Source organism: Ptiloglossa arizonensis, chromosome 9 (assembly GCF_051014685.1).
Source record: "Ptiloglossa arizonensis isolate GNS036 chromosome 9, iyPtiAriz1_principal, whole genome shotgun sequence".
NCBI lineage: Eukaryota > Metazoa > Arthropoda > Insecta > Hymenoptera > Colletidae > Ptiloglossa > Ptiloglossa arizonensis.
In genome coordinates, this window is record NC_135056.1 from 20,142,149 (window position 1) to 20,167,315 (window position 25,167).

The window sequence follows — 25,167 nt, forward strand, 5'->3', positions numbered from 1 at the left end:
TGCCTCGTTCTCTTGCACGCGCGTGTGCTCGAAACCTTTCTCGAGACGGATTTCGAGAGGAGAAAGAACGGAGACGCGAACAGAATAAGTCTCGGTAGGCTGTACGAAAGACAACGTGCCATTCGATGGGACGTAGATACGTAGAAACGTCATAACGCAGAAAGGAAACGAACCTATGATGGGAACGGGTCATCCGAGGATCGCGAACGGGGTCGTTGATCGATCGTGTGGCTCGCGTCGGAGCGTTTCTCGAGTGGATGAAGATTTCGTCGGGGAGGGGAGAGTGGGAACGACGGGGCGCGAAAAGAAAACTGTACTCCATTTCCGTAACGTCTCTTTATATACTCTGCAGTTTCGCGCGGTAACCGACGGAGGGACGTTTCCGGTACCCTCGCGGTCCGTTTCGCGCGGATAACAATGAGCGAATTATACGCGTCAACGAGGTAAAGCGCGTTAGTTAGGAGTTAAAACGATCACAGGGCGACAAGAACGGCGGTGAGGTCTGTGCTAACCGGTAAGAGATCAGAGTCCAGACGCGGTTTCTCCTCTTTTTCGGGGCTGGTCGAGCGCGCAGGGAAGAAAAAAGTTTCTCGAATTCGCGAGGACGCGGGCACTCGACGTTCGACTCGGGAGGGGCGGTTAACTTCTGTCAAGGAGGAGAAATCGAATCGTGGCTCTACGAAGCCGAAGGTTTACGAGTTGCGCAGACTCCCCGCCGTGTCCGACGCAAAAATACTTCCGAAAATATTTGTATCATCTGTCGGGGGCAATCGCCCGTTTACGCACGCGTCCAAGCTTTGCAAGAAATTGCCTCGTTCTCTTGCACGCGCGTGTGCTTCCTCCATCGACGTTGCTCGTTTCTTCCGTTTTTAAGATTACGCGCGTACACGCGTGTCGTGGAGTCGTCGCTCGCTCGCTCGCTCGCTCGCTCTGTTCGCGCGGTTGTACGCCCGTTGCTCGTTCCGAGAGTCTGTCGGACGTTTCTCGACGCGAAGACTCTCGAGCGATCCGTGGTCCCGTTTTTCGAGTAAACGGAACGAACGACGACCGGTTCGCGCGCTAAGGCGTTGCGCAAACCGTGAATCGTTCGAGGCTCGGCCACCGGACCGACACGCGCCGGACTCCGTCGGTGTCCTCGTCCCAGATCTCGCGTCGTCTCGATCGTTTATTAACGAGAAAGCGAAACGACCAGCGGAAAGGAAGAGAGACGCGGAGCAGGCGGTGAACACCGAGCGACGAGCGCGAATATCGACGCATCGATCCATCCGTTCGAACGGTTCGCGGAGGTTTTCGATCCGTGGACGCAGCCACGGTTCTTCGATCGGCGATCGTTCGAAAATTTCGCAACGACGTTCTCGACGATCTCGTCTCCGTGTTAACCGCGAGCGATCGACGCGTTTTTCCATACGGTTCGATCCGTAACGCGATACGTAACGCAGCGCTCGCGTCGAACCGTCCGTAGATTAGGCGCGAAGAAACGACGCGATCGAGAGACTCGCGAAACGATCTGCGCGCACTCTCGACGGAAAATGAAACATCTTTGGATTGGCGTCCACCGTGCTCGGGTTACGCGTCGTCCGAACGAGCTCGCGACCCGCGCGAGTACTCGTACCGCGATCCGTTTGGTCGATCGACGCGAGAGAACCTCGTCGGGCAAGGTTCTCGCGACGCGACGCGACCTCCGGTGAGCAAGCTTTTGCCATCGTCGCGGTTAATTGGCGTTCGCGTGACCGCTTTGAACGCGAGACACGCGCCTCGTCCGAAATTCGGGGTGAACGCTCCGAAGGAACGAGAATCGTTCCCGCGTAGTCGTCGTACGTAACGGCCAGCCGTTAAACGGAAAGAGAACGAGAACGGACGCGACGTCGTTGACCGTGAAACGACGCGCAGCGTCGCGACCGTGAAACCCAAACACGTTCTCGCGCTCGCGATAGTAGCCGCTGCTACCGTTCGAGATGCTACGCGACAATGTCCATGTCCGAGGAGGAGTTCGGTGTGGTCGGTGCCAAGCTACCCAGGGTGTCCTCGTCCGGTAGTCCGTGTTGACATCCCGTCGGTGCCGGGCTCAACGCTGGAAGGTGCGGGGACGAGAGCATCGGATCGCCGCTGTGTATCGGTCCGCTCGCGTCGTCCTCCATCAGATCTTCGAGCTGCGACATGCTCAAGCTGGTGGTCTCTTCCGCGACCAATTCCGGGATCTGTCGAGCAAGCAACGATGTCGAGTTCAAATCGATTTCCAAGCGCGACTGTATCCGCTTCGCGTCTCGTAAGCGAACTCGGACGATACACGATCGAGGTTTCGAACGGAAGAACACTTTCGATACGCGATCTCGAGTTTACGACGAAACATCGAGCGAGTGAATTTTTTTTTCTTCCAGCGAACGAAAATCGAAACAACTCTAACCGATACGTAACCGCGTGTCTACACGTGGACGGAAAATGTGTACGAGAACGCGAGCGGGGACACGATCGCGTAACGCCGCGTATCTATGAATCCGCTTAACTCGAGGACTAACCGTATTACTATTTGAATATCGTCGCTCGAACGTTACGAATATCGCTCGGTCTAATAGTACCGTTCGAATATCATTAGCGAAACGTTATTATCCGGATATCGTCGATCGAATATTAATATTCGAGTCACCCGGACCTGGTCCAAAGTTTCGCCGAACCGTTATCCGTCTTCGGAGTTTACGTCGGTTTACAATACGTCGAGCGTTATCGAGGAGTCGAGAAGCAACTCCAAGGTTTCCTTGTTCTAATTTGAATTCGGAGTTTCCTCGGCTAGGAACGTACGCGACCGCGAGACCGGCACGCGAATAAAAACGCGTTCGTTACCGCATCGTTCGGTCGGGGAACCGTCCATCCTGTACCGCGTGGTACCGTTCGTAATCATTTTCTTCGAACGCTTCTTTTTTTTTTGTTTTTATCCACGAACGAAACGTATCGAACGCTCGGAATATTTTGCCGACCGACCGAATATTCCGCGCGCGGTGACGCGCCTCTTGTAATTCTTACATCGCGCGTGTTCGAACGAACGCGAAACGAACGATCGTGAATGGTACGCGTGGCATCGAGACCGCATCGAACTGAAAAAAAAAAACGGCGAATAGGAGCGCGTCACGTACGCGTCGTAAACCCGATTGTCGCGACGATTCCGTCCACGATCGATGCGGAACAAAATGCGAAACAAATTCGAGAACGGTCGGTCGATCGAATAGCGTTCGAACGTTCGCGCGTACCGAAAAAAAAATCTCAACGTTAATTCCCCGGTGGCCTGCGCGTCCGAATACGCGACGTTTCTCGCGACGTTATCAACGTTTCAATTTCAAGCCTCGAAGAAGCAGCTGCTTACGCTCCAACGAGACTTTATCTCGAACAATAATTCATGCAGTCTCGACGTTCCTAAGCGCGCCATTTTATCCGTCTCTCTCGTTATCTCTGGCGCATTAAGGGAATTCGTCGTCGATGATCGGTGCCCGGGCCCGAGAACCCGCGTCTGCGTCGCCTCGTGAATCCAACGAGCGGAATTCGATTCGATGACGAGTATCCTGGAATCGATGCGCGTTTCGACATTGAATTTCCAACGCGAGTTCCGTGAAATTTCCGCGCCCGCGGTAACGAGCTTCCCGGGAAGATAGGATACGAGTGGCTGTTTCTGCAAGAACGCGCACCGCCGCGAGACGGAGACCAACGCCGAGAGGAGAGGAGAGGAAAGGAGAGGAGAGGAGAGAAGAGAAAAAGAGAGACACGCCGCGAGGAAGAGGATGACGGACAGGACGGAAAGGACGGTGGTAGGGTGAGGGGGGGATCTGCCACGCGCGGAGAGGAGAAGGGAACAGTTGGTACGGGACGAGGAGCGTGCGACGCTACGCGACGCTGAGCGACGCGACGGGGGGAGCGGTAGATAGACCGAGCGAGGACGAATAAACGAATGATTTCGTGGCTCGTAGTCTCGTAAGAACAGATGCGGATTATGAAACCAGTCCCGAGAACGAAGCGAACGTTTATTCGGATCAAGGATCGTGAAACGATCGCCGCTGTCTATCGGCGTTGATCGGCGTAACCTTGAAAAAAACATTCAAACCCCCGTTCAGTGTCGCGACTGTCGCCGTTGCACGACCATGGGAAACGACCTCATCGCGCGCACCGTTCAAAGGATAAACGAGGCGACACGGAGGAAACGCGGCCATGGTATCCGGGAACGAACCAACGATCACCGCGTAACGCTCGTGCTGGAGAACGCGACCACGTACCTTGCGTTGCTGAATCTTGTTTCTGGGAAAGGCGGCGTTCAGCATGCTCCCGGACGTCGAGGCCCAATTGAAGTCGGAAACCGGGAGCCCGTGTGCCTTCGCCTGTAACTCCAATTCCTGTACCCGTAACAACAATCGACGATTCTGATTCTCCAGTTGCTTGTGCCTGAGCTCGTTCTGCTTCATACGCGTCAGTTCGTTTTTCAACAGTTTTATGTACTCCACCGAGGATTTCAGAATCGTGCCCTTGTTCGGTCTGACGTCACGAACGATCTCGTAATACCTGGAAAGGATCGAGACGGTATTACGACCACGGTACACCGCGCTCGCGCACCTCTCTTAGCGCCGATGCGTCCGAGAGGAGGAATATTCGAGAATACCCACGGGGAATCACACGGGGAGACAGAGCTACGGTGAGCTCGCATCGAGGTTCCCGGGTACTCGTTCCAGTCGGGCCCGAGCGTCCCCGTACCCTTACGATTGCGTAACGCGAACGTCGAACAAACAAATACGCCGTGTATAATTTTCCTCGTTACCTCCAAAACACGTCGCGCGTACGCAACGATTTATTGTACGAGTCGTATATCGGCTAAGAATAGTCGTCCCGCGGCGGGATCGTACCGTCGACATCCAACGTCGTTTCGTATTTGCACGAATTAGTGTTTGAAAAATCGTTACGTTCGTGTCACTTATACGATGCGTAAACGAATCGGGCCGTTCCCTGCTAACCCGTCAGTACTTGATTCCGTCTGAGTTATTTGCTGATAAGCGTTTCTGGTTCACGCTGCTCTAACGTCTTTACGAAGCGACGTCCCGTAAACGTGCTCGCGGCAGTTTCGACCCGTGGTTCGCGCACGAGCGTAAACTTTCCCTTTAATTTAAGCAAAGAATCGACGATCGCCCGTTAATTGTCCGCGCAATGATAAAACCGGCCGAAAGAAATACCGGTCGAGGAACGGTGAAAAAGCGAGATCCCCGAGACGATGGAAACGGTGTCGCGTTGTCGATGTTTACCATCGTCGTTAGACCGAGACTCGTTTCGTTATCGAGGAGACGATATCTCGCTCGCGTTGGCCTACTCGCGCGTGTCGTGTCTCGTCGCGTCGCGTCGCGTCGCGTCGCGTCGCGTCGCGTCTCGTTTCGTCGCGTCTCGTCTCGTCGCGTCTCGTCGCGTCGCGTCCACCGTTTCTCTCTCGCGTAACACCGATCTTCGAAGGAATCTGGCCCTCGACGGTGTCTTCTTTTTCGCGTACGTTACGCAACTCGAATCAACGAAGCTTAACACCCGCCGGGAGCCTCGCGATCGATCGAACCGACCAATTCGACGAGGAGACGAAACTTTTCAACGAGCCGTTCTCGCGACGCGCCGCGCCGTGCCGAGAAATCGATCTCGGAGAAGAAATCGAGGATCCAATCGGTTCGGACGTTTCGGTCGGCCTTGGGTCCGCCTTCCAGTATCGCGTTTCCCTTGATCCATCGTCTTTCCGTGCTATACGCGAACGGAAGGAAGCTAGGTATTCCGAGTAGTCGCGGCTCGTCTCTGGTCGGGCGTTTCGGTCAGCCTCGCGAGGTCTGCGATTACGCAACGATCGCTCGATTCCCCTTAATCGGGGACAGATTTATCGTTTTCCTTACTACTCGTGTATTTTCGAACCAAGAGGAACGGTAGTATCGTGTCTAACGTCGACAACGTCGAGCGAGTTTTGCCTAATCACGGGTCTTCGAATACCGACCGACGACGTTCGATCCAACGCGATTTGCAATTATTTTCAGGGGATCGTTTGCGATAAGTCCACGGTCTCGGTAGATTCTACGATAACCCCCAATTTCGCAATTATCGTACGAACGATCCTGTCGACGACAGAGCGGTACGAACGGTGGATAACCGTACGATTTTTTCGAAACACGTATTCCGCGAACGATCGCGAATGCATCGGAGGTGTGCGCGCGTGCGCGTCTGCGGGCGAGGTTGGACGAAAGAGAGTTTATAATTGGAAGATCAGTGCGCAACGAGGTTAAATCCCGTCCAATTTTTGAGAATTTCGAATACTTAAAGGCAAAGCTGAGAGAACGTAGCGAACCGAGAGCGGAAAGAAAGTCGTATCGAGGGTAAAAGGAGAACCGTTTTGCTTTACTTGTTTTATCGTGAAAAAAAAAAGAAGAGAGGCAAAAAGAAAAAACGGTCGAATCTATTCACCGACCGAAATAGAACCCTTTGGGTAGAATTTACCAAGAGTACGTTCTACGTCGGCTGGCCATTGAAACTTCAAACTTCCGGCAACCCTTTCCCGCGGTACGTAAGAAGCGCGGCGGAATGCACCGGAGGGGGAAAAAATCGAGTAGAAAAAGCTCGAGGAAAAAGAGCCAATTCTTGAGATCCTCGGTACCCTGAGAATGACGTGGATAGACGCCTCTATCGACGAAAAGTAGGTACAGATGGCGAAGTCGTAAATTAAGAGAGGCGTGCCAGACGGTGCACGTAAGAGAGACGAAATTCGATCGAACCGCCAAGAGTATCTTTCCCGGCTTTTCTCGCGGGAAACCGATAATCGACTTTTGTTCGTCGGGTGGTCGTTTCACCGATTCTCGACGTACGTCGTTTTCGAAAGAGAGAGAGAGAGAGAGGCCGAGGACGATCGCGGGACAAGTCGAGCCGCGGAAAGTCCGAGTCCAGAACCAGGGGGGAAGATAAACGAAAGAACGAGGTTCCGGTGAAAGCATTTCGGCTCGAGTACCGGACCAGATCTAACTCGCGTCGCGAAGAGTTACGAACGGATGATAATGGCCAACGCTCTCGTGGTTCTCGCGGCAACGGACCGACGCGGGAAGAAATACTACGAAAAATAAAGGGAGGAAGGAATATTTACTGCGCTTAGCTCGCGAACGATCAACGAAACGAACGCTCGATAAATCGAAAGAGGTGAGGAACGCCCGATGCGTGGACAGACGAACGCGAAGAGAACTAGGTAGAGAACTAGGTACTCACGGATCGTTGGTTTTCGGCAACAGTGTACCGAGTTCCTTGATCCTGTCGTTGATGTTGAAGCGTCGTCGCCTCTCGACTGAAAATTACAATTACGAACCGTTGCGATTATCGACGCCAAGAAACCGGAACGCGAGCCGTTTTCCAAGCAAACGACCAAGGTCGTTGGAAACAACGCGCGATTACAACCGAGCGTTACGAGCACGAAAGAACGTTCCCGGTTACGTTTGCTTTCGGTTTCGGCTTGTTGCCCGATAGTGGAACCACGTTTTAGGTCGAACATCGTCGCGCGGGCAAACTTCGCCGACCAGTTCTCCATAGGTACGGATATCTGCGGTTAGTAGCGGCTTAAACGCGGCTACTGCCACGGTTATTTCAACAGATAAGTTTCTAGAACGCAGAGTCTACGAGGGAAGGAATGCTCGGCGAGCGTTCGGCCCCGCGCGATCGAGAGGATAAACATCGCTACACCTTCGAGTCGGTATACGCGATTTAAGGCTACGAGTCGGAGAATAAACGAAACGTTCGAACGGAGTTTAGAACTATCGATCGCGAACGAACGCGATCGCCTTCGTTGCTCGTTCGATTCGACGCGTTACCCAAAGCCTGTCGATTTCGCGCGCGAGCGCGTAGCTTTTATCGGTACGCGTCCTCAAGTTGTACTCTATTTTTACGCGGCGTGTAACTTTTCAATTTTGTTTCGAGCGATTCTCCGTGGTTCGGTTATATAACGGCACACTTGTTTCGTTTGTTTTACCATTTACTTACTCTTGTTATATCTCGCGAGACGCGAACGGTGGGACGGTGAGGACGCGTATTCGAATACCGAGCGATACCGCGAAAGCGAGATCGACGATCGGTCCCGATTCGACGGGATGCGAAACAACGAAAGAGGTCTGACGCTGTCGACTCGTGGCGACGCGCCGTGACAACCGTTCTTGGCTACTCACTCATATTATGGTTATCTTTTTTCTGTCGGTCTTTGGCAAGAGCGTGTATCTCCGCCTCGGTAAGTAGCAGAGGTTCCGGTTTGATTTGTAGCTCCGGAATATTGGAGAGGCTTCCTGGCTGGCCGTCCTTTAAACTGTCGCCCAAGGATCCGCCCTCGAACGACAGAATGTCGTCCAGGAGATCCTCCGCCTGTAATCACATGGATCCGATGCGATTATCGATAATACGATTACCAAGGCCACGCTTCCGATTTGCGAACGAAGAGAGACGACGACGGTGACGACGATGACGACGAAGACGACGACGACGACGTCGACGCTTCGAAATTGGCCGACGTCTATGACGCGACTTCGTCGATACGGCTGAACGGTAGCGGCTACGGCCAAGTTTATCTAATTGCAAGAGAGGGAAAAGAGATGGGTGAAAGAAACGAGTCGCGTCGAGTACGATTCGGAAGCCAAATTGATCCGAGATTCTCTTCCTTTTTCGTTCGAATTCGTTTCGTCTCGCTCCGTCCGTTACGCGCGTATTCCCAACGAGAGAGATACCGATCGGCAGACTCTTCGCGGTGAGTAGTTTCGCGTCCACAAGTAGCGGGTACTCGATCGGCGAAAAATAAGGAAAAAAGGAAAAATAATAAATACACATTTCGAACGATAACGCACCTGCATCGTACACGTCGCTATCCGGTTTTATCGAACTAGTCGCGATAAGTACTAGCTCGCGATCTAATTTCCCGACGGACTTGTCTCCTCGACGAGCGCGCTCTTCTCGTGGAACGTTCACGTCCTCCGACGAACCGTTTCATCGTCCTTCCGGTTTCTCCGCGAGCCAAACCGGACCGGAAACAGTCGCTGCGTCGACCTTAGGACGACTCGCGGTGGAAGAAGAAGAAGAAGAAAAAAAAAAACGCCCGAAGCGTACACCGAATCTACCTACGTGAATGGGAATCGGTGGATCGGGGGCGGAAAGGGGCGAGAGGGTGACGGAAGCGCGGATTCGGCGGCTGGAAGTCGGACGGTGCAAAACGGAAGAAAACGGAGAAAAACTGACCGAGATTGCGCGCGCGGAGTACAAACGCTTATGGTTATTCAGTTGCGTACGTGTAAGTGACGTAAACATTACGTAACAATAATAACCGACGCCCATCCGTGGAAGAACGCGGCGATACAGAGAGTACACGCCACGGACAACGACGAGGAGAGACGCGAGACGCGAGACGCGTGCCACGGAGCGGGGAGATGCGGCGAGGGTGTACGGACAAAAGCGAGCGAGTTCTACGCCGGAACGCGCGACGAGGACAAACGGTACGAGTACGTTTCGTTTTCGTTTCGCGTGGACCTCGTTTACGGTTCGTGTAAACAGTACCGCGAATTACGAATAACCGTCCGCGACCTCGCGGCCGACAGCCTCGTTCCGTGCTCCGCCGCGAGCTTTCGATCCGTCTCGATGAAAAATTTTGATCGTCGACCGCGACGATAAATCCACACGGATTAAACGGAAAGATACCCGAGACGAACGATACGAGTTTCTCGTTGAACGCGCAAAGAATTCAACGCGAACTCGTCGTCGTCGCGCGCGGTTAAAGCGCATCGGTCGCGATAAAGTATCTTTCGAATCTGTTCCCGCGCGTTCCAAGGAACGAGAACGATTCGCGATAAAAAGAAGAAAAGAAACGGAAACGTCTACGAAAAGGAATTATCCGTACCAGCACCGAGCTGGTAATTTCCTCGTTTTCTAATCCCTCTTACCTATAAGTACAATGCGGTTAACCTTGAATCGCATTAAGTACCTGCGAGAAATTAATTACCAGAGGTGGCCTAACGGACGATTAGACGAATCGCCGTTTACGACGGATTATTCAGCGAACGAACCGTAAGAGAGAAAAAAAAAAAAACACCGTAACTCGACCTATGTTCGTATCGATCTGTATTCGCGGAGCGTTTCTCTCGTTCGATTCCATATGGACGAAACGCGTCGCGGAAACGCGGGCGGCTTCGGATCGTCGACGTTCGGGTGTAGAGAAAAAAAAAAGGAAAAAAGAAGAATAAAAAAATAATATCGCGATCCACGCGCCTCGTTCGCTCGGATCTCGTCGTTCGATCTCGGCACGATCGACGTTCCGACGCTCGCGTCGAAGGTTTCGCGCGTAATCTCTAAATACCTGCCCGCGATGCAAATACGGGAGCGTATTATCGGTTAATCGACAAGCCGTCGAAATCGTCGACGATGTTCCACTCACACGTACGCGTCCTTGTTTGCGTCGCGTTCGTATCGCAATCGCGTCGTACGGCTCGTATCGCCTTGCAACGCGGGTATTATACCCAGGCTGGCTACAGCGTAAGCGAAATGCACCGACACCGCGCCCGATACCGATCTCCCTGCCTCTTTTCGACTCGTACGCGGAAACGGAACCGGAGGAGACGCCGCGGAGAAGAGACGGGAGCGAGTCGCCGAGAGCGGCGACGAATTACGTACGAGACGCTGGGCGAAACCTAATTGACGCCGAGAGCGCGAACACGTGTACCTATTCGAGTGTTCGTTATCGCGGCCAATATACGTACGTACGCGTTGGCGCGCGACCGAGACAGAAGTCGAGCCGCGAACGCAATAATCGTCCTCGCGAATACGTACGAACGAATACGACGAGGACTCGCCTGGACAAACGCGTTTCGATCGTCGATTTCGAGTAGAGGCGCGCTTCAACGAATCGATCGAAACGAAGCGAAGAAATCGTAGATTCGCTCGTTCGCATCGTTGAACGCGGTGATTCCGCGGTCTCTCGGAGTCGCGCGGGCGTCTCCGTTTTTATGTAACGCGAGGATGATACGCGTCGCGCGTCATTCGTACAGGTTCGTTGGTTTTACGTCGGTCTCGTCGCGATAAGCGGTTATCGACTGGATCGTCGCGTTATCTCCTATCTCGAGGAACGTTTCCTCTCCGCGGCCGATAGTTTACGAGGTCCGAGCGCCGGTGTGCCGCGGTGTTTATCGGTGCTCGGTGCGCGTCCGTAACGCGATGAAAAAAGATTTTCGAAAGGGATCACCGATCACGATACCGTCGGCGTTCACGGCACACGTTCCCGCGTGGCATCCGCGGATCGTGATCGGATGCGATTACGCGAACGAGTCGTTCCGTAACTACCAACGCGCTTCCGGCAGAAAAGAGACCGAACCGGATCGCGTTATCGCGTACACCGTTCGCGTACTATCGCGGCTCCGAGCCGATCGATGCTTTGACGTTTCGACGCCCGATATCGAATCAACGTGGACCAAGGTTCGAGCGATTAAACGGAGGAACGATTAAGAATCGACGCCTCGAATCGATGTTTTCCGTTAAATGCGCTCCACCGACCGTGTTCCGCGTTCGGCGCTCAGAAATACGCGAACGCGAACGTTTTCGTCGACTCACCTTGCATCTCCGAGTTATTATATTGAACACCGGCATCTCGTAGTCGCAACAGCAGCACCAGCGGCAGCCAACGGCGGTCAGCGATCGTCGACGAAGAAAGGAGGATAAAATTTCTACCGGCGGTGGCACGCGCGCACGCACGTGGTTAAAGACGCCGGAGCGAGCGCGGCTTCGAAACGAAAAGAAGAGAAACAGACGGATCGGTGCCGGACGCGAATATACCGGAAACGAAGCGACCGGATCGTTCAACTACCGCGGGACGAAACCTACTCCTTGTTTCGTTTCTTCGTCGATCCGATCGCAGGGTCGCGAACAATCGTTTCGTTCCAATCCCATTCAGCCGGCGCGGTCCTCCTCCTCGAGATCCTGTACCACCGCGATCCACCACGTCGCGACGAGCTTCTTCTTCGTTTCCTCTTCTCTCTTCGTTGGTTGCTTTCACCGTGGCGAGGGACGAACGACGAAGACGACGAAGACGACGAAGACGACATCGATCATCGCCGATTACCTCGAAACTCGGTTCTCCTCGTACGACACGCGAGTCACGCGACGAACACCGCCACTGTGCGTACGTTGCCGCCCGGCGAAAGCGGAGGAACGAGAAACGAGGCGCAGAGAAATCGAAAACTCGGACCGTGGTCGTTTGCACGCTCGAGGGTAGCGGTGAACCGAGCCGATCCGTGCGCGTCGATCGCGAACAAATCGAAAGCACCGGCGAGCCTCGACGCGATCATATCCACCCGCGAGGATCACCACCCGTCGCGTCGACGAAACGCGGCGCAGCAAGTATACAGAGAGAGAGAGAGAGAGAGAGAGAATGAATGAATGAGTGAGTGAGTGAGAGCGAGTAGCGCGCGAGCTCCCTCAGGACAACGGGAGCGACGCGATCGCGGACGCGTACGCGAACGGAAGCGAGCACATTTTTCGGCGCTCGATGGTTTGCCGATGCGACGCTGGATCGTGGCAGCCTTGCGATTCTCCTCGCACTACTGCTCCGTCGCGACTCGACTACCTACGATTAAGCACCTCAAGGTTGCGGTTACCCAATAACGTATCTCCCGATCTCCTCGGGGCGTGGAGGGAGGCCGAGCTAAACGGAGGAAGACTCGGGAAACGGAGGGAGAATCGTGCAAGGAACGGGTCACCGGTAGGCGGGAGAGGAGTACCGGTGCAAAGCCACCGCGAAGATAACTCGAATCTTGGCGCGAACCGAATACAACGGAAGCTACGTCGCTCTCTAGACCGATGATCCTCGAAACGCGTCCGCGAGGCTCGTTATCGCCCATCGAGTAGGAAGCGATAAGCCCGAAATCCCGTAACGGAAACTATTTCGCGCGATAGGACGATTTTACTTTCTCATTTTTCTTTCCCCCTCCCCCCGCGTCGATCGCAGCCGATACGAATCGCGATAGTGTTTGTTCGTGGCCGATTTCGTCCGGGAAATCGTCGAGCGGCTCGTAGACGGTCCGAGACGCGACCTCGTTCGATGGATGATCCGTGGATTAGCGTCGAACGTTGTCATCGGTTGTCGTCGTTACTCGCGTGGAAACTTTTTCTCCTTTCGTCGAAGAACTCTCCCTGTGTATACGCGCGCGCGCGCGCGCTCGCTCGCGACCGAAGAGAGATAAAACGAAGCAAACGTAAACCGGAGGAGAAGACGGAATACGCGGTACACACCGTTCCGTCGTCGCGCAAAAATGTTAACTCGGTGATCGGCACGTTTCGGCACTGGCCGCTGTTACTCGAATACACAGTCAGCCACGCGCCACGCGCCACGAGCTCGATGCCCCACGCCTTCTGTCTGCTCGCAGCTATCGGCCGTTAGGCACCCGCTTCCACCCGCCGCCAACGAACCGGGCGGCTCGCTCCGGTATCAACACGGAGAACCGTCACCGCCGGCCTGGTGTCTCGTATCGTCGCGTTCTCGAATCGTTCGCATCGTCGTCCAAGTAACGTGCGCGCGCGCGGCAACAGGTCGCTTCGCCGCGTTTAATCGTCCACCGAACGGACCAAGATTGCGTACGTTTCGGGGATAAACCGTTACGTTCGTTCACGACGGGACGAACGAAGCGGAGTTCCACCGTGTTTTCGCGTCGCGTTCAAAAAATTTCCGTGCTCGTTTCGTTCGCAGGTTTCTCCTTTCCTTCCACTTGCATTACGAATTCCGGTCTCGCGCGCGAACGTAAACGCGTCGAGTATTCGATTGCGGTAACCGAGTGGATTTCTCCCCGGGGTTAACCGGGTTGTCCGTCGCACGCTCACGAAATATCGCGCGTAACGGGACGATAAGCGAGCGCGTGTCCCCGTCTACGCGTACGCGTGCGCGAGTTCGATCGAAAGCTGAACAAATCGTCGAGTTCCCGGATCGAGATCCAGGGATGAAAGCAACGCGGTTGAAACGTGGAACGGGAGTCGCGACCGATCGCGAACGAAAATACAAGTACACGGAACGGTCACGGGTGGGGAGTATCGAAAGTAAGCGCGCGCGCTCTCTTTGTCGCGGTATCGCGCGCGACCGCCCGACGGCCATCTATTTCTACGCGATCGTGAAACGCGGCTGGAATATCCAAGGAGAAGAAAGCGATCGATCGGTCGACCTTCCGATCGTCGAACCAGCCTACGAATCGTAAGTCGAACTGGACGAGCAATCGGAGAGGGAATCACGGTCCGGAGGGTCCTTTCGTTTTTTATACGAATTTATCTTACTCGACCCAAAAAAACACAATAGAGCAGAAATTTTAAATTCAATGGGTAAAATTTTCTACCCGAAACGCGAATAAATATCTATGGAAGAACGATCGAATATTTCGCGTAGATTTTTCGTCTCTCGATTCGAAAACGATCACACGCAACGCTCTCTCGAGGAGACGCGGGTGATCGTCTCGAAGGGATCCGTGATTCTTTCCAGATACAAAGTTCGCGAGCGGTCTCGCGCGGAATAGGTAGCAGCCCTCGGTAGATAGTCGTAAAGTTAAGGTTACCTCGGAATTGCTCGTGGCGACGCTCGAGAGACCGGGCGACATGGCGCCGGTCGTTGGATCCGGGCTGGCCGCGACCGGATTAACGTGCGACAACACCGTGGGAGCGTGCGGGTGCGGTTGCGGTTGCTGATGCTGGTGCGGGTGCGGATACGAGGCTAGATGAGGATGTTGCGGCTTCTGATGATGGACCGTCGGTCCTGGCGGGGCACTTTGGACCACCATCGGCGTGGAGGTCTGCACCAGCTCCGCCGAGTTCTTGGCGAGGCCGCTTTCGTCTCCGGTGCCGTCGATCGCGCCACCGTGAAACGACTCGTGAAGATACTGCCGCACTTGATTCTTTTGCTTTTGAACGACATGATACCGCGTCGGATTTTCCAACAGCGTGCGCACCTGTGAGCAAAAGCACCTCGAAGTGTTCCTAATCTTTATTTTTTTTCTTTTTTTTTCGAACGTTCGCTCAATTCCTCCGCGTTTCGAATACTCCGGAGTTAGATTTCGCGCGTACTTCTTTCGCCGGAACCGCGCACACTCTGTACTTTGGTCGAGCGTTCTCGAGGCGCTCGGTTCTGGAACGCGTGACGAGCGAAATATTATATTTATACGCGTGTATGTGTTTTTTTGTCGCGTTACGCGAAAACGTTCCACGCGCGGCGCAAGAACGGTCTAGTCCGCCCGAGTCGGAGGATTGCCGCTTCGGAGGTAAAAACCTCCGGCCCGCCATCTGTCGGATGCGTTCGTTACTTGGAAAAGCTCGCGGTAGGAACGGAGGTACCGAGTCGTCGAGAAACGTCGTCCGAAACGCGCGGGAAAACGCGCGTTCGAACGCGATCGTTTCGATCGACGTTCGCGGGATCGCGTGGTGAATTTCGAATTTTCGAGACGAGGTCGGAAAGTGCGCGCGCATCGAAATGAAAACGGCTCGATCGCGGCACCGTTGGTGAACGCGTAATCGCGAGCTGCGCGTAGTTCGATCTTCGATGTAATCGGTTTCAGACTGTGCAAATATTGTATCGGTCGCGCGTGCGTTCGCATTGGTTAGAGATCGAGCGAGCGAGAAAGGGAGAGAGAAAGAAAGAGAGAGAGAGAGAGAGAGAGAGAGAGAGAGAGAGAGAGAGAGAGAGAGAGAGAGAGAGAGAGAGAGAGAGAGAAAGAGTCAGTGGAGAGAACGAAAGAGTGGTAGGGAGCGGAGCGTGCCTACCGATCGAGAGAAGAGGAATAAGAGAACGTACTTGCAAGACTTGCGGCGGCACGTCCACCCCGATCGTCGAGAGGGAGGCGGGGGGCACGGGTCTGGGAGGGGCTGCCGCCGGCCTCTGCTGCTGCAAGCTCTGACGAAATTCCGCCTCTCGCCTCTCCTGTTCCTGCAGCTGCTCTCGCATCAGCTGGAGCTTCAATTGCGTGCGCGAAGTGGGCGTCGCAGTCTTGAACGTCGGTGGACTGAAAATCATCGACAAACGATTCGATCTTGTTGCACGAGACTTTGTTTACCTGCCACGTGCCCGCGCGACCGTCCCCGGCATCGGCGCGGCTCGAGTGCCACGCCGTTCCTACGTTTATTTTTAACTACAACCACCGGGGAGCTGTATTTACCCGCGAGTACGATCGAAAGTCTGGAAAGTTCCGAGCGAACGTGCACGGATTTTTCGACGATGCGAGAACCGCGACGATTGTTGTTGTTTTCTTTTTTCTTTTTTCTTTTTCCGGCGCGGACGATCGACGAAAGCCTGACCGGTCACCGAGACGATCGACGCGAAGGAAACGACGCGTGCACGGGACATTTCGCGGTATTAGCGACACGGGTATGCGTTAGTGGGTGCAGATTCGTTTTCGCGTCCGTACCGAATCTCGAGTCCGAGCTACGACCGTAACACCACGGCCGTTTCTCTTTCTTCGTTTCTTTTTTTTCTTCTTCTTTCTCTCTCTGTCTCTCTCTCTCTCTAAATTTCTCACGAGACGTCACGGACGCTCGTAACCGGGAACAACGTCGCGATATAAATTTTCCAGCGCGGCGAGTAACGCGGCTCGTCGAACGTAAATACTCGTAAAGGATCGAGAATCTAGCGGAGGCAGAGACCGCGGGTCTCCCGTGTCTAGCGCGGAACGTTTCGTCGCGGCGACGCGACGGGCCACCGAGTCGTCTAAAAGGTATTCCCATTTTGGGAACAAAGCCAAGCGGTGGCCATAAGAAAACCAAAATAGAGGGATTGCGCAATTTGGACCGGGACTCGATTCCCGTCCCCTCGGTCGCGATCCGTTTCCTTCCTTCCGGACGGCGTCGAAGCCACGCCGCGTATAAACCGTTCTCTCGCTCGGCACGGAGCGATCGAGACCTCGTCGCTCGTTTCGCGCAAGTATGTATTCGTCGCGCAACTGTCGACAGTTACGTAACCATCTTCGGCGAAAGACTAAACGAGTTGTCCTAGATACAATACTATATTGTCCCGTTCCTTCTCCATCCGATGCGTTCGGTCTCGCGCTATCGCGCCTCCTCGCCTTTTGTATTCGTTATCGTATCGATCCCGACGATACGTTTATTTTCGTTGCGTCGAGTCGCCACGCGGAATTCGAATCCCGAAGCTTCGAACGAACGAAACTTCGACCGACGAAACCGAACGAGAATCAACGCGAGCAACGAATTTGCGCAATCGACCGATCGGTTTTCAGACCTTTCCCTCAGCCGTGCCACGGGAGCAAGGTCGTCCCGGAAAGTAGAAAGAACCTCCTCGCGAACGGACTCGTGGCACTACGGTCAAGTTCTTTCGAAGCCGGTGTTACGCGGTCCAGGGCCGCCTGCCGCGAGTTCTTCACCGCGCACGAGGCTGTTCGATCGACGAACCGATCGCAACGAAACTTTCGATCGCAAGATTCGCGTTTCACGACTCGAGAACTTCTTCCAAGCTAGGACCGTGCATCCGTTTCGACGTTACGCGCGATCGATTCGAATCGAGAACGTCTCTCTCGGTATCTCCGCGGATGCATCGTAATGGTGTACAGTTACCCTCTATTTCTCCTCCGCGATCTCTACGACGAACGCGATACGATCGTCGAACTTTTTCTTCGGCCGGGGGTTGATCTCGCGAAAGTTTCCACAAGGGCGGCTCGTGGCCACGCGGCGGCCCTGACACAGTCGCGCGAAACTCGTTTCGCTCGGTTCGTCTATTAAAGAGGAATGACGGTATCATGGCGCGTGTAACGGTACCGCGAGGAACGAGACCCAGCGAGCCGATTCCACGGGGAAAACGAACGGGAGAACGCACGCGAGCGCGCGAGACCAAACGAAATCGAAAGGACGTCCCGCGAACCGAGACGAAACGAAAGTCGTTCCGTTACTAACGACGGAATATCAAAATTCGAGGAGCGCGGGTCGCGCCCCCCGGGTTCCGTTTCCCTTTCTCCTCGAACCAGTTCCGCGTAACGAGACGCGGTAGTGCTCGTTCGCGAATGATGGCGAACCGTTCGAGAAACGGAGAAAGAGTCGCTTCGATGCCGAGGTACGTGCAAAGGGAATCGGGGCGATGCGCGCGAACGTACCGGGGAAGCGACGAAAAATTGGCGGCGCACCGTTTGCTCGCAAGATCCAAGGACGGGCGTATATTTAGACGCAGTGTTTACGATCGAGGTAGAACGCAGACGCACCGGCGAAGAGGAGCGGAGCGGCGTCGTCGCCGAGTTTCCGTTCGACGCGAAACAGTATCGCGTCGAATACGCGTTTTCGCGCGTGGACTCGAGAGAGGGTCGACGCGGTAACCGGTGAAGGATCGGGGACGGTGGACGATAACGAGGGGGTTCCCGTGAACGTACGAAACCGGTGGGAGGTGGGTGGGGGGTGAGGTGGGTGGGGTGTATAAGAGACGACGCGATATTGGTCGAATCGTGGTGTTCGAGCGACGAACAACGACGAGGAACCGTGATCGTTGGGCGAATTCTCGAACCGTCGTAACAGTTCTGTACCAGCCTTGCGGTCGAGTGGCGCGTAACGGTCGCGCGAACGCAAGGTTCGCGACGTGACCGTTGCCGCGAGGATTGCCGGACGACAGCGAAGGCGCAGCCGCCGTCCCGTCGACGATCGACGGATCCATTTCGAGGATCATGCGCAGATCCTCGTCGATACCAATGTGCACGCGCACGCCTTGGTCTCGTTCTCCTCGTCGGTCTCGTCGTTCCTCCTGTTCCCGTCGATGATCCGGTGTGGACGGACAACTGGTGGTCCGTGCGAGGGTGGTCCCGTACGCGTCGGTGCACGCGCGTTCCGTCGTCTCGCGGCTCGGGCACGCGTACGGCAACGAGTTGGTCGCCGTCTGGACGTAGAATCGTGAAAACGGTGACGAGTCGTACGCCGCGGAGGACGGTTGGGTCGGTAACGGCACCGACGACGTCGACGTCACCGACGATGCCTTCGATCTCGGTCCCGTTTGCGTTCCCGGTTCCGTTTCCCGTTCCCGTTCTCGTTCCCGTTCCCGTTCCCGTTCCCGTTCCCGTTCCCGTTCCCGGGCGGCGGAACGCGGGACCAAAAACCGCGATTGGGTCGTCCAATGCGGCAACGACGATTTTCGGTTCGCGTTCGTTTTCACCGAGGACGTTCTCACTAGGGTCGCGGTCGCGGTGGTTTCAGCTCGCGAGCCGACGGTCGGCGCGCTGCCGAACGAAGGACGACCGACGTCGTTTATCCGATTCAATCGCGACACTAGATCCTCGAATTCGACGATTTGTCGCACCGTCTCCGACGATATCTCTTGCATGTCCTCTCCGTGGGAGGTGGTAAACGCTTCGCGACCGAACGAGTCGAGGCGTCGAGACGCTACTAAGGCCAGGTTTTGCGGCCCGTCGCTGTCACAGACGCCGCCGCCGTCGACGACGACGCTGTCAACGTCGAAAAACCGGCGCTCGTAGCTCTAAACCTGGCTACGTTGCGTTGCTCGTTTTCCTTCCCACTCTTTTAATTTTACTCGTACGGGCGGGCGCGGGCGCGGACGCGGACGCGAGTGCGCGCCCGTGCCCGCGCCCGCGCGCACGCAAGCGAGCCACTTTCGCGCACTCGCGCGTCCATGCCAACTCCCGTCCATCGCTCGTCCGCTGGGTAATAATGTGGACGAACCGTGGATGGGTGCTAATCGGAAAACACGGAGGACGCGTCGTCTTTCTTTTTCCTCTCGATCGCGACGATATCGGGGACAAGGAAGCGCGGGACGGTTCGTCGCGAGCTAGCATCGATTCGCGGCGGAGTCGTCCCGTTCGCTGGATCTACCACGAACGGTCGCGTGTTTCGGCTAATAGAGTTCGTTAAATGTCTCGTTCCGCGTTCTCGGAACGAAAGGCCAGACCCGGCACGACGAGGCTAGACGAGATTGGACGAGGCGAGGCGAGGAGAACGGTACGGTTCGATTCTCTTTCGAGAGCGGTCGAGATCGAGAGCGTTCGCGCTATCGCGAGGGAAAACGACGGTTAGAGCCGACGGGAGTCGAGCGGCGCCGACGGACGCCGAAGCGAGTCGAGAACGCGTAGAAGAGAACGAGCGAGGAACACGGCACGAAATCCGAACAGCCTGTAGAGAAGTGGAATGGACCCGATGCGCCGCCGTACGGTTAACTACTATACGTACGAGTTACGAAACGCCACGGGCGATCGCAAAGGCAAACTTTCCGCGATGCGTCGCGAGTGCGTGCAAACGTACCTGCCGGTACTGGGCGCTCGACTCTTCAGCTCGTAGTACATGATGTCTTGCGCCGGTGTCGATAAGAAGGACAATGCCTGCTCCCAGTCGTCGTCGTCGTTGTTGTTGTTGTTGTTGTTGTTGTTTCCATTTCCGTTGAGATTGTGCGGGTCGTCGACGCCGAGTACGTTGCCTTTGTCGTCGATGCATCGACGTCCCGACAGATCGGTCTCGCGATGCTCCAGGTCGGCCGTGATCGCCGCCAGATCGAAACCCATGTCGATTCCGGATTCCTCCATTTTCCAAGGATTTCTAAGTTCGCGGTAGAGACGCGTCGCGGCGGCGCGGACCAGGGCGTCGCGACGCCACTTGTCGCGGACAGACCAGCCTCGATACGGTTCACGGCGAAACGATCGCGATCGCGACAAAACGATGTTCCCGAGTTTTGCTTTCCAGCGTGGCGCCTCCCCACTGGTAGAAGTCGAGACGCGCGCGTGTCGAGCGATAATCGGAGCGAGAGGCGGCAGACGCGGGAGTCGAGAGTCGCGCGAGAACTGCGAACCGGGGGGGCTGGGGACGGACAGACGGACGGGAATATATGTAGGAACCTCGCGGTCGACCGATATGCTCGATGCTCGATGCTCGTTGCCCGATGCCCCGACGAGGGACGGGAGGAGACGGGAGACGGGCGACGGGTAACGAGTAGATCGCGAGTTTCTCGCGAACGAGCATCCGCGATCTTCTGCCTTCTACCCCCCATCCTTTCTGTTCGTTGACGACATACGAGAGAAAGCGGACAAACGAGAAACGTAGCCTCTCTCGGCCGGTGTCCGCGCGGTTCGTCGACCGTGAGAGGAAAATATCGCGCTGAATTCGCGAGTTTCGACGACGGAGGACGGAGGACGCCCGAGGTCGGGGCGTCGATGTAGCTCGCGCGAGACGACTGAACGACTCGCACCGACCGGATCGTTTTCTCGTCCAAGGCCTTCTCGATGCGAATTCCCGGAAAATTGAGAAACTCTCGAAGAGCTCGAGCGTCGAGCGGCGAGCGTCGAGCGTCGCGCGTCGCGCGCGATCACCGAGCGAATCACCGAGTGCGTGTGTCTCTCTTCTCTCCACGGTTTACGCCCGGGTGGAGCTCCTCGCGCGACGTTTACCCCCACTTTCGACCGCACGCTCCTACCGTGGGGCGTAACACGTAACGCGACGTCGTTCGGCATTCCTCTACGTATCGTGCTAAACGAGTCAAAGTGGGGAAAGGTCCCCGAGTTCCGAACCTCGTGCTTTCGGTTTCCTCTCTTTTTTCCGCGAGCGTCGCGCGATTCGCAATGCGTGCAGCCATCTCGCGGCCGACTCCTCCGATTCGCGATTGCTAGTAGCGCGTTACCGGCCCTCGCGATACATATCGGTACGCGCGTTTCTTTCGCTTTTGAATTTTCAGCTACACCGGACACGATTTCGCGATAGAACGGAATCTCCCGAACGTTTTCCCCTTATCGAAATTTTTTCGCCGATCGGCTGACGATCGCTCGAGCCCCCGGGAAAATCGAAAAGGTTATCGTCGAGCCGCGGTTTAAAAGTCGATTTTGTAATACGTTCGTAACGACTGTACGCAACAACGCTTACATCTTCCGCGATACCGTACGTTTAGCGTGTACGCGATGACGCAAGTTTCGCGGTATTTTTTGTTTTCCTTCTGGCTCGCTTACGAAATCTGTAAATTTGCTGACACCGAACACTCGATCTATCGCGATGCGAGCAAAGTGAATCGGTCGTACCGTCGTTCGAACCAGTTACGGTCGAATTTCGGAACGAGGAGCAAATTCAATTTTGTTCGATTACGATTCGATTCGTTCCCCGATGGATTTTCGGCTCCGTGGTATCGCGTTCTTCTGGCTGGTTGCGTTGTGTATCGACGGTATCCAAGTGTTCGACGCGCAGAAACGCTTTCCACCGGAAATATCCGAGAAACTGAACGAATACTGGAATTCGTACAAGGTACAGACGCGGCTCGACGTTCTCGCTCGTTAGGTTCGCCGTTTGCTCCGTAATCGTTGCGATGTCGTTCCAACAGATTCGTTACAACAAAACTTACTCCGATAACACCGAGGCTGCCAGAAGGACGGCCTGGGAAGAAAATCTGGTGACGATCTATAAACACAACATGATGGCGGCCGCTGGTCACCACAACTACACGCTGCGCGACAATCATATCGCTGATCTGGGGACCAGGCAATACATTCGGGATATGGTCGGTAGTCGAGGATCGGTGTCGCGAACGTTGTTCGTCGAATCGAACGGAAAGTTTTCGCGTTTTCCGGGCGGCGGTATTGGCGTGCATCGCGGTGCATTGACGACAGACACCGTTTTTACGTTAACCCGTACGTATCGACGAGCGCGAGTGTATTTTGATACGAAGCCAAGAAATGTTTATAAATCGAGGACGGTAATATCTAGCACGATAAATCATAGAATCGGCTAAATAACCGTGGCTGGATATATCCGTAACCGGGTCCATTCGTTTCGCGATACGACTCTTCCGCGATTTAATTCCAACTTTCGTCTCCATCGAACGAAACGCGAAAAGCTTTCCGTTCGAGCGAACCGTGACTCCTCGGAGGGTAAATTTCCTTCGTCTTCGATTCGTCGAGAGATCGAACGGTGCTCGCTCGTCCGAGAAGTTGAAACGGAAACTACTCGGTTTCCAGCGTCGACCGTTTCTGTCCACAGGTGAAACTGATCCCGAGTCGTAAGCGGCGCGTGTCGGAGGAGTCGATGCTCGGGTCGATGTTCCACGATCCTCGCCGCGTTCCACGAGAACTCGATTGGCGCGAACTTGGATTTCGTACTCCGCCCCAAAACCAACGGGACTGCGGGAGCTGTTACGCGCACTCGATAGCCGGTAGCATTCAGGGGCAAATTTTCAAACAGACCGGTATGCTGATCGCTCTGAGCGAGCAGCAGCTGGTCGACTGTAGCACGTCTACCGGAAATTTAGGTTGCTCGGGTGGCTCTCTGAGAAACACTCTGAGGTATCTCGAGAAGGCAAAGGGGTTGATGGCCGAGGCTCATTATCCGTACAGAGCGAGAGTACGTTCGAGGTTTTTTTTTTCCATCCGAGAGTACAGCTAAGGTCGAAGTCGAACCAGGGTCGAAACGACGAACGTTCCTTCTTCTTTTTCCACTCGGTTGGAAAAACAGAAGGACCAGCCGTACATCGGCGTTTGGGTATGAAAAGAACGCCGGTTGCCGCGGTACGAAAGGATTTTTATCGTTTCTTGTACCCCGCGGAGCTGAGAAGTCGAACTCCGGAAGAAACGGGGATTTGTGTATCGGGTAAGACGACCGGGGGAAATTCACCTAAATCTTACGAGTGTTACCGTTTGGTCCAGAAGTCGTTTTTTCAGCTTTTAAACGCGTCAATGGTATTTGGAGTTCTTCGTTAACGAACAACGAAGATACAGAGCTCCTCTCGGCGACCCCGCGATCACGATTCCTTCGACGTTTACCGAACGTGAGCAACGATGGAAAAAATGACGGGAATTCCGTGGTTTCGATGCCGGTTCGATTCCGGCTTAAAGTTCTCGCTCGAACGATCGGGGAACACGCGGAGACGTTCTCGACGATGCGAGTTCGCATCGAGATTTCCGTTCTCCTATTTCGTAACGCTTATCTCGTCGCGGTTGCTCGCGTGTACGTGCGCGTGGCTGATGTAACGAAACGGTTTTCGTGCAAATTGTGCACGTGCGTCGCGTATTCGCGAACGAGCGACGAACGTTGCGCAAAGGTGTCGGTGTCGAAAACGAGCGACGCGATACCGTTGCAACCCTTGTTTCGAATTACTCCCGTGTTACGTCAGCCACGAACGCTTTCGAATTACGCGGGTATCGAGGCGCGCGTCTAACCACCGTTCGAAACGGTTCTGTTTACTCGGAGAACAGCAAGGCTCGTGCCGTTTCGAAGAACACCTGAGCGTCGTGAACGTCACATCGTGGGCGGTGTTACCAGCGCGGGACGAGCGAGCCTTGGAAGCGGTTGTGGCCACCGTGGGTCCGGTAGCGGCCTCGATAAACGCCAGTCCGAAAACTTTTCAACTCTATCAGTGAGTATATCGTATCTCGTGCCCCCGTCCTCTGCATCGGACCCGCCTCTGCGTTACGTTTTCTCGGTAGGAGTGGAACAATCGGTTTCGCGTCATTTCTCTTCGCGTATCGGAACGTTGGAGGGAACGACCGGAAAAAGCGGATGGAGAAGAACAAAAAATTTTTTTAACACGCGATCGTCTCGTGTTCGGCGAATGTTTACGCGAAAAATGTGAATACGAAAACTCGTATCGCCCCCCCTCCGACTGATACTCGAATTGGTCCAGTTACGCGATAACCTTTGGTGCATCGTCCACGCGATGACCCTGAAGAAGCAACGACCAACGAAAAGTCATTAGACTCGGGATTCGCGATCGAAAAGGGCGCGAGAGTAACCAACCAAACGTTGAAACATCGCTTGTCCTCACCGCGTTCGCGATTCGAACGTACGCGACGATATTTTAGATCTGATTACGATTCGCAGCAAAGGTGTCTACGACGACGAACTCTGTAGCTCGGACCTGGTCAACCACGCGGTACTGATCGTCGGATACACCCCGACCGAGTGGATCTTGAAGAACTGGTGGGGCGCCGAATGGGGCGAACACGGGTACATGCGCCTGGCGAAGAACAAGAACCGATGCGGCATAGCCAATTACGCGGCGTACGCGAAAGTTTGATCCACCCTCACCCTCCCCCACACACACACACCGTCGGATCCGAATCGTGCACCGCGAGCGTGTAAACATCCTCGCATCGCGGAACTCGACGATTTCCAAATCGCGAGAGTATTGAAAATATTCCGCGATACCCGAAACATTGTTTTCTTTCTTGACCCGCAATTCTTTCCCCC

The 25,167-nt window shown here is 54.9% G+C and overlaps 3 protein-coding genes across 6 annotated transcripts; 2 read left to right on the plus strand and 1 right to left on the minus strand.

The window, feature by feature from the left end:
* Positions 1-317: 317 nt before the first annotated feature.
* Positions 318-22,648, minus strand: Mitf (transcription factor Mitf). 3 transcript variants are annotated; one of them, XM_076319460.1, is made up of 7 exons: positions 20,254-22,604; positions 15,812-16,019; positions 14,583-14,972; positions 8,190-8,379; positions 7,243-7,318; positions 4,257-4,539; positions 318-2,198 (listed from the first exon to the last, which is right to left on the minus strand). In XM_076319460.1, exons 1-7 carry the CDS (start codon positions 20,529-20,531, stop codon positions 1,959-1,961), a joined length of 1,665 nt encoding a protein of 554 aa, XP_076175575.1. In that variant the 5' UTR covers positions 20,532-22,604; the 3' UTR covers positions 318-1,958. The 3 variants fall into 3 exon arrangements, with proteins under 3 accessions (XP_076175575.1, XP_076175574.1, XP_076175576.1); XM_076319459.1 differs by lacking the exon at positions 20,254-22,604 and adding an exon at positions 18,534-19,429; XM_076319461.1 differs by lacking the exon at positions 15,812-16,019 and having other exon boundaries at positions 20,254-22,648.
* Positions 20,834-25,131, plus strand: Ctsl4 (Cathepsin L4). Of its 2 annotated transcripts, none has more exons than XM_076319475.1 (5): positions 20,834-22,230; positions 22,307-22,483; positions 22,963-23,322; positions 24,174-24,334; positions 24,804-24,967. In XM_076319475.1, exons 1-5 carry the CDS (start codon positions 22,093-22,095, stop codon positions 24,826-24,828), a joined length of 861 nt encoding a protein of 286 aa, XP_076175590.1. In that variant the 5' UTR covers positions 20,834-22,092; the 3' UTR covers positions 24,829-24,967. The 2 variants fall into 2 exon arrangements, with proteins under 2 accessions (XP_076175590.1, XP_076175589.1); XM_076319474.1 differs by having other exon boundaries at positions 20,844-22,230; positions 24,799-25,131.
* On the plus strand, positions 23,364-24,136 carry LOC143151421 (uncharacterized). Its single transcript, XM_076320521.1, has 2 exons — positions 23,364-23,568; positions 23,625-24,136. The coding sequence occupies exons 1-2, from the start codon at positions 23,463-23,465 to the stop codon at positions 24,134-24,136; spliced, it is 618 nt and encodes a 205-aa protein (XP_076176636.1). The 5' UTR covers positions 23,364-23,462.
* Positions 25,132-25,167: the final 36 nt, after the last annotated feature.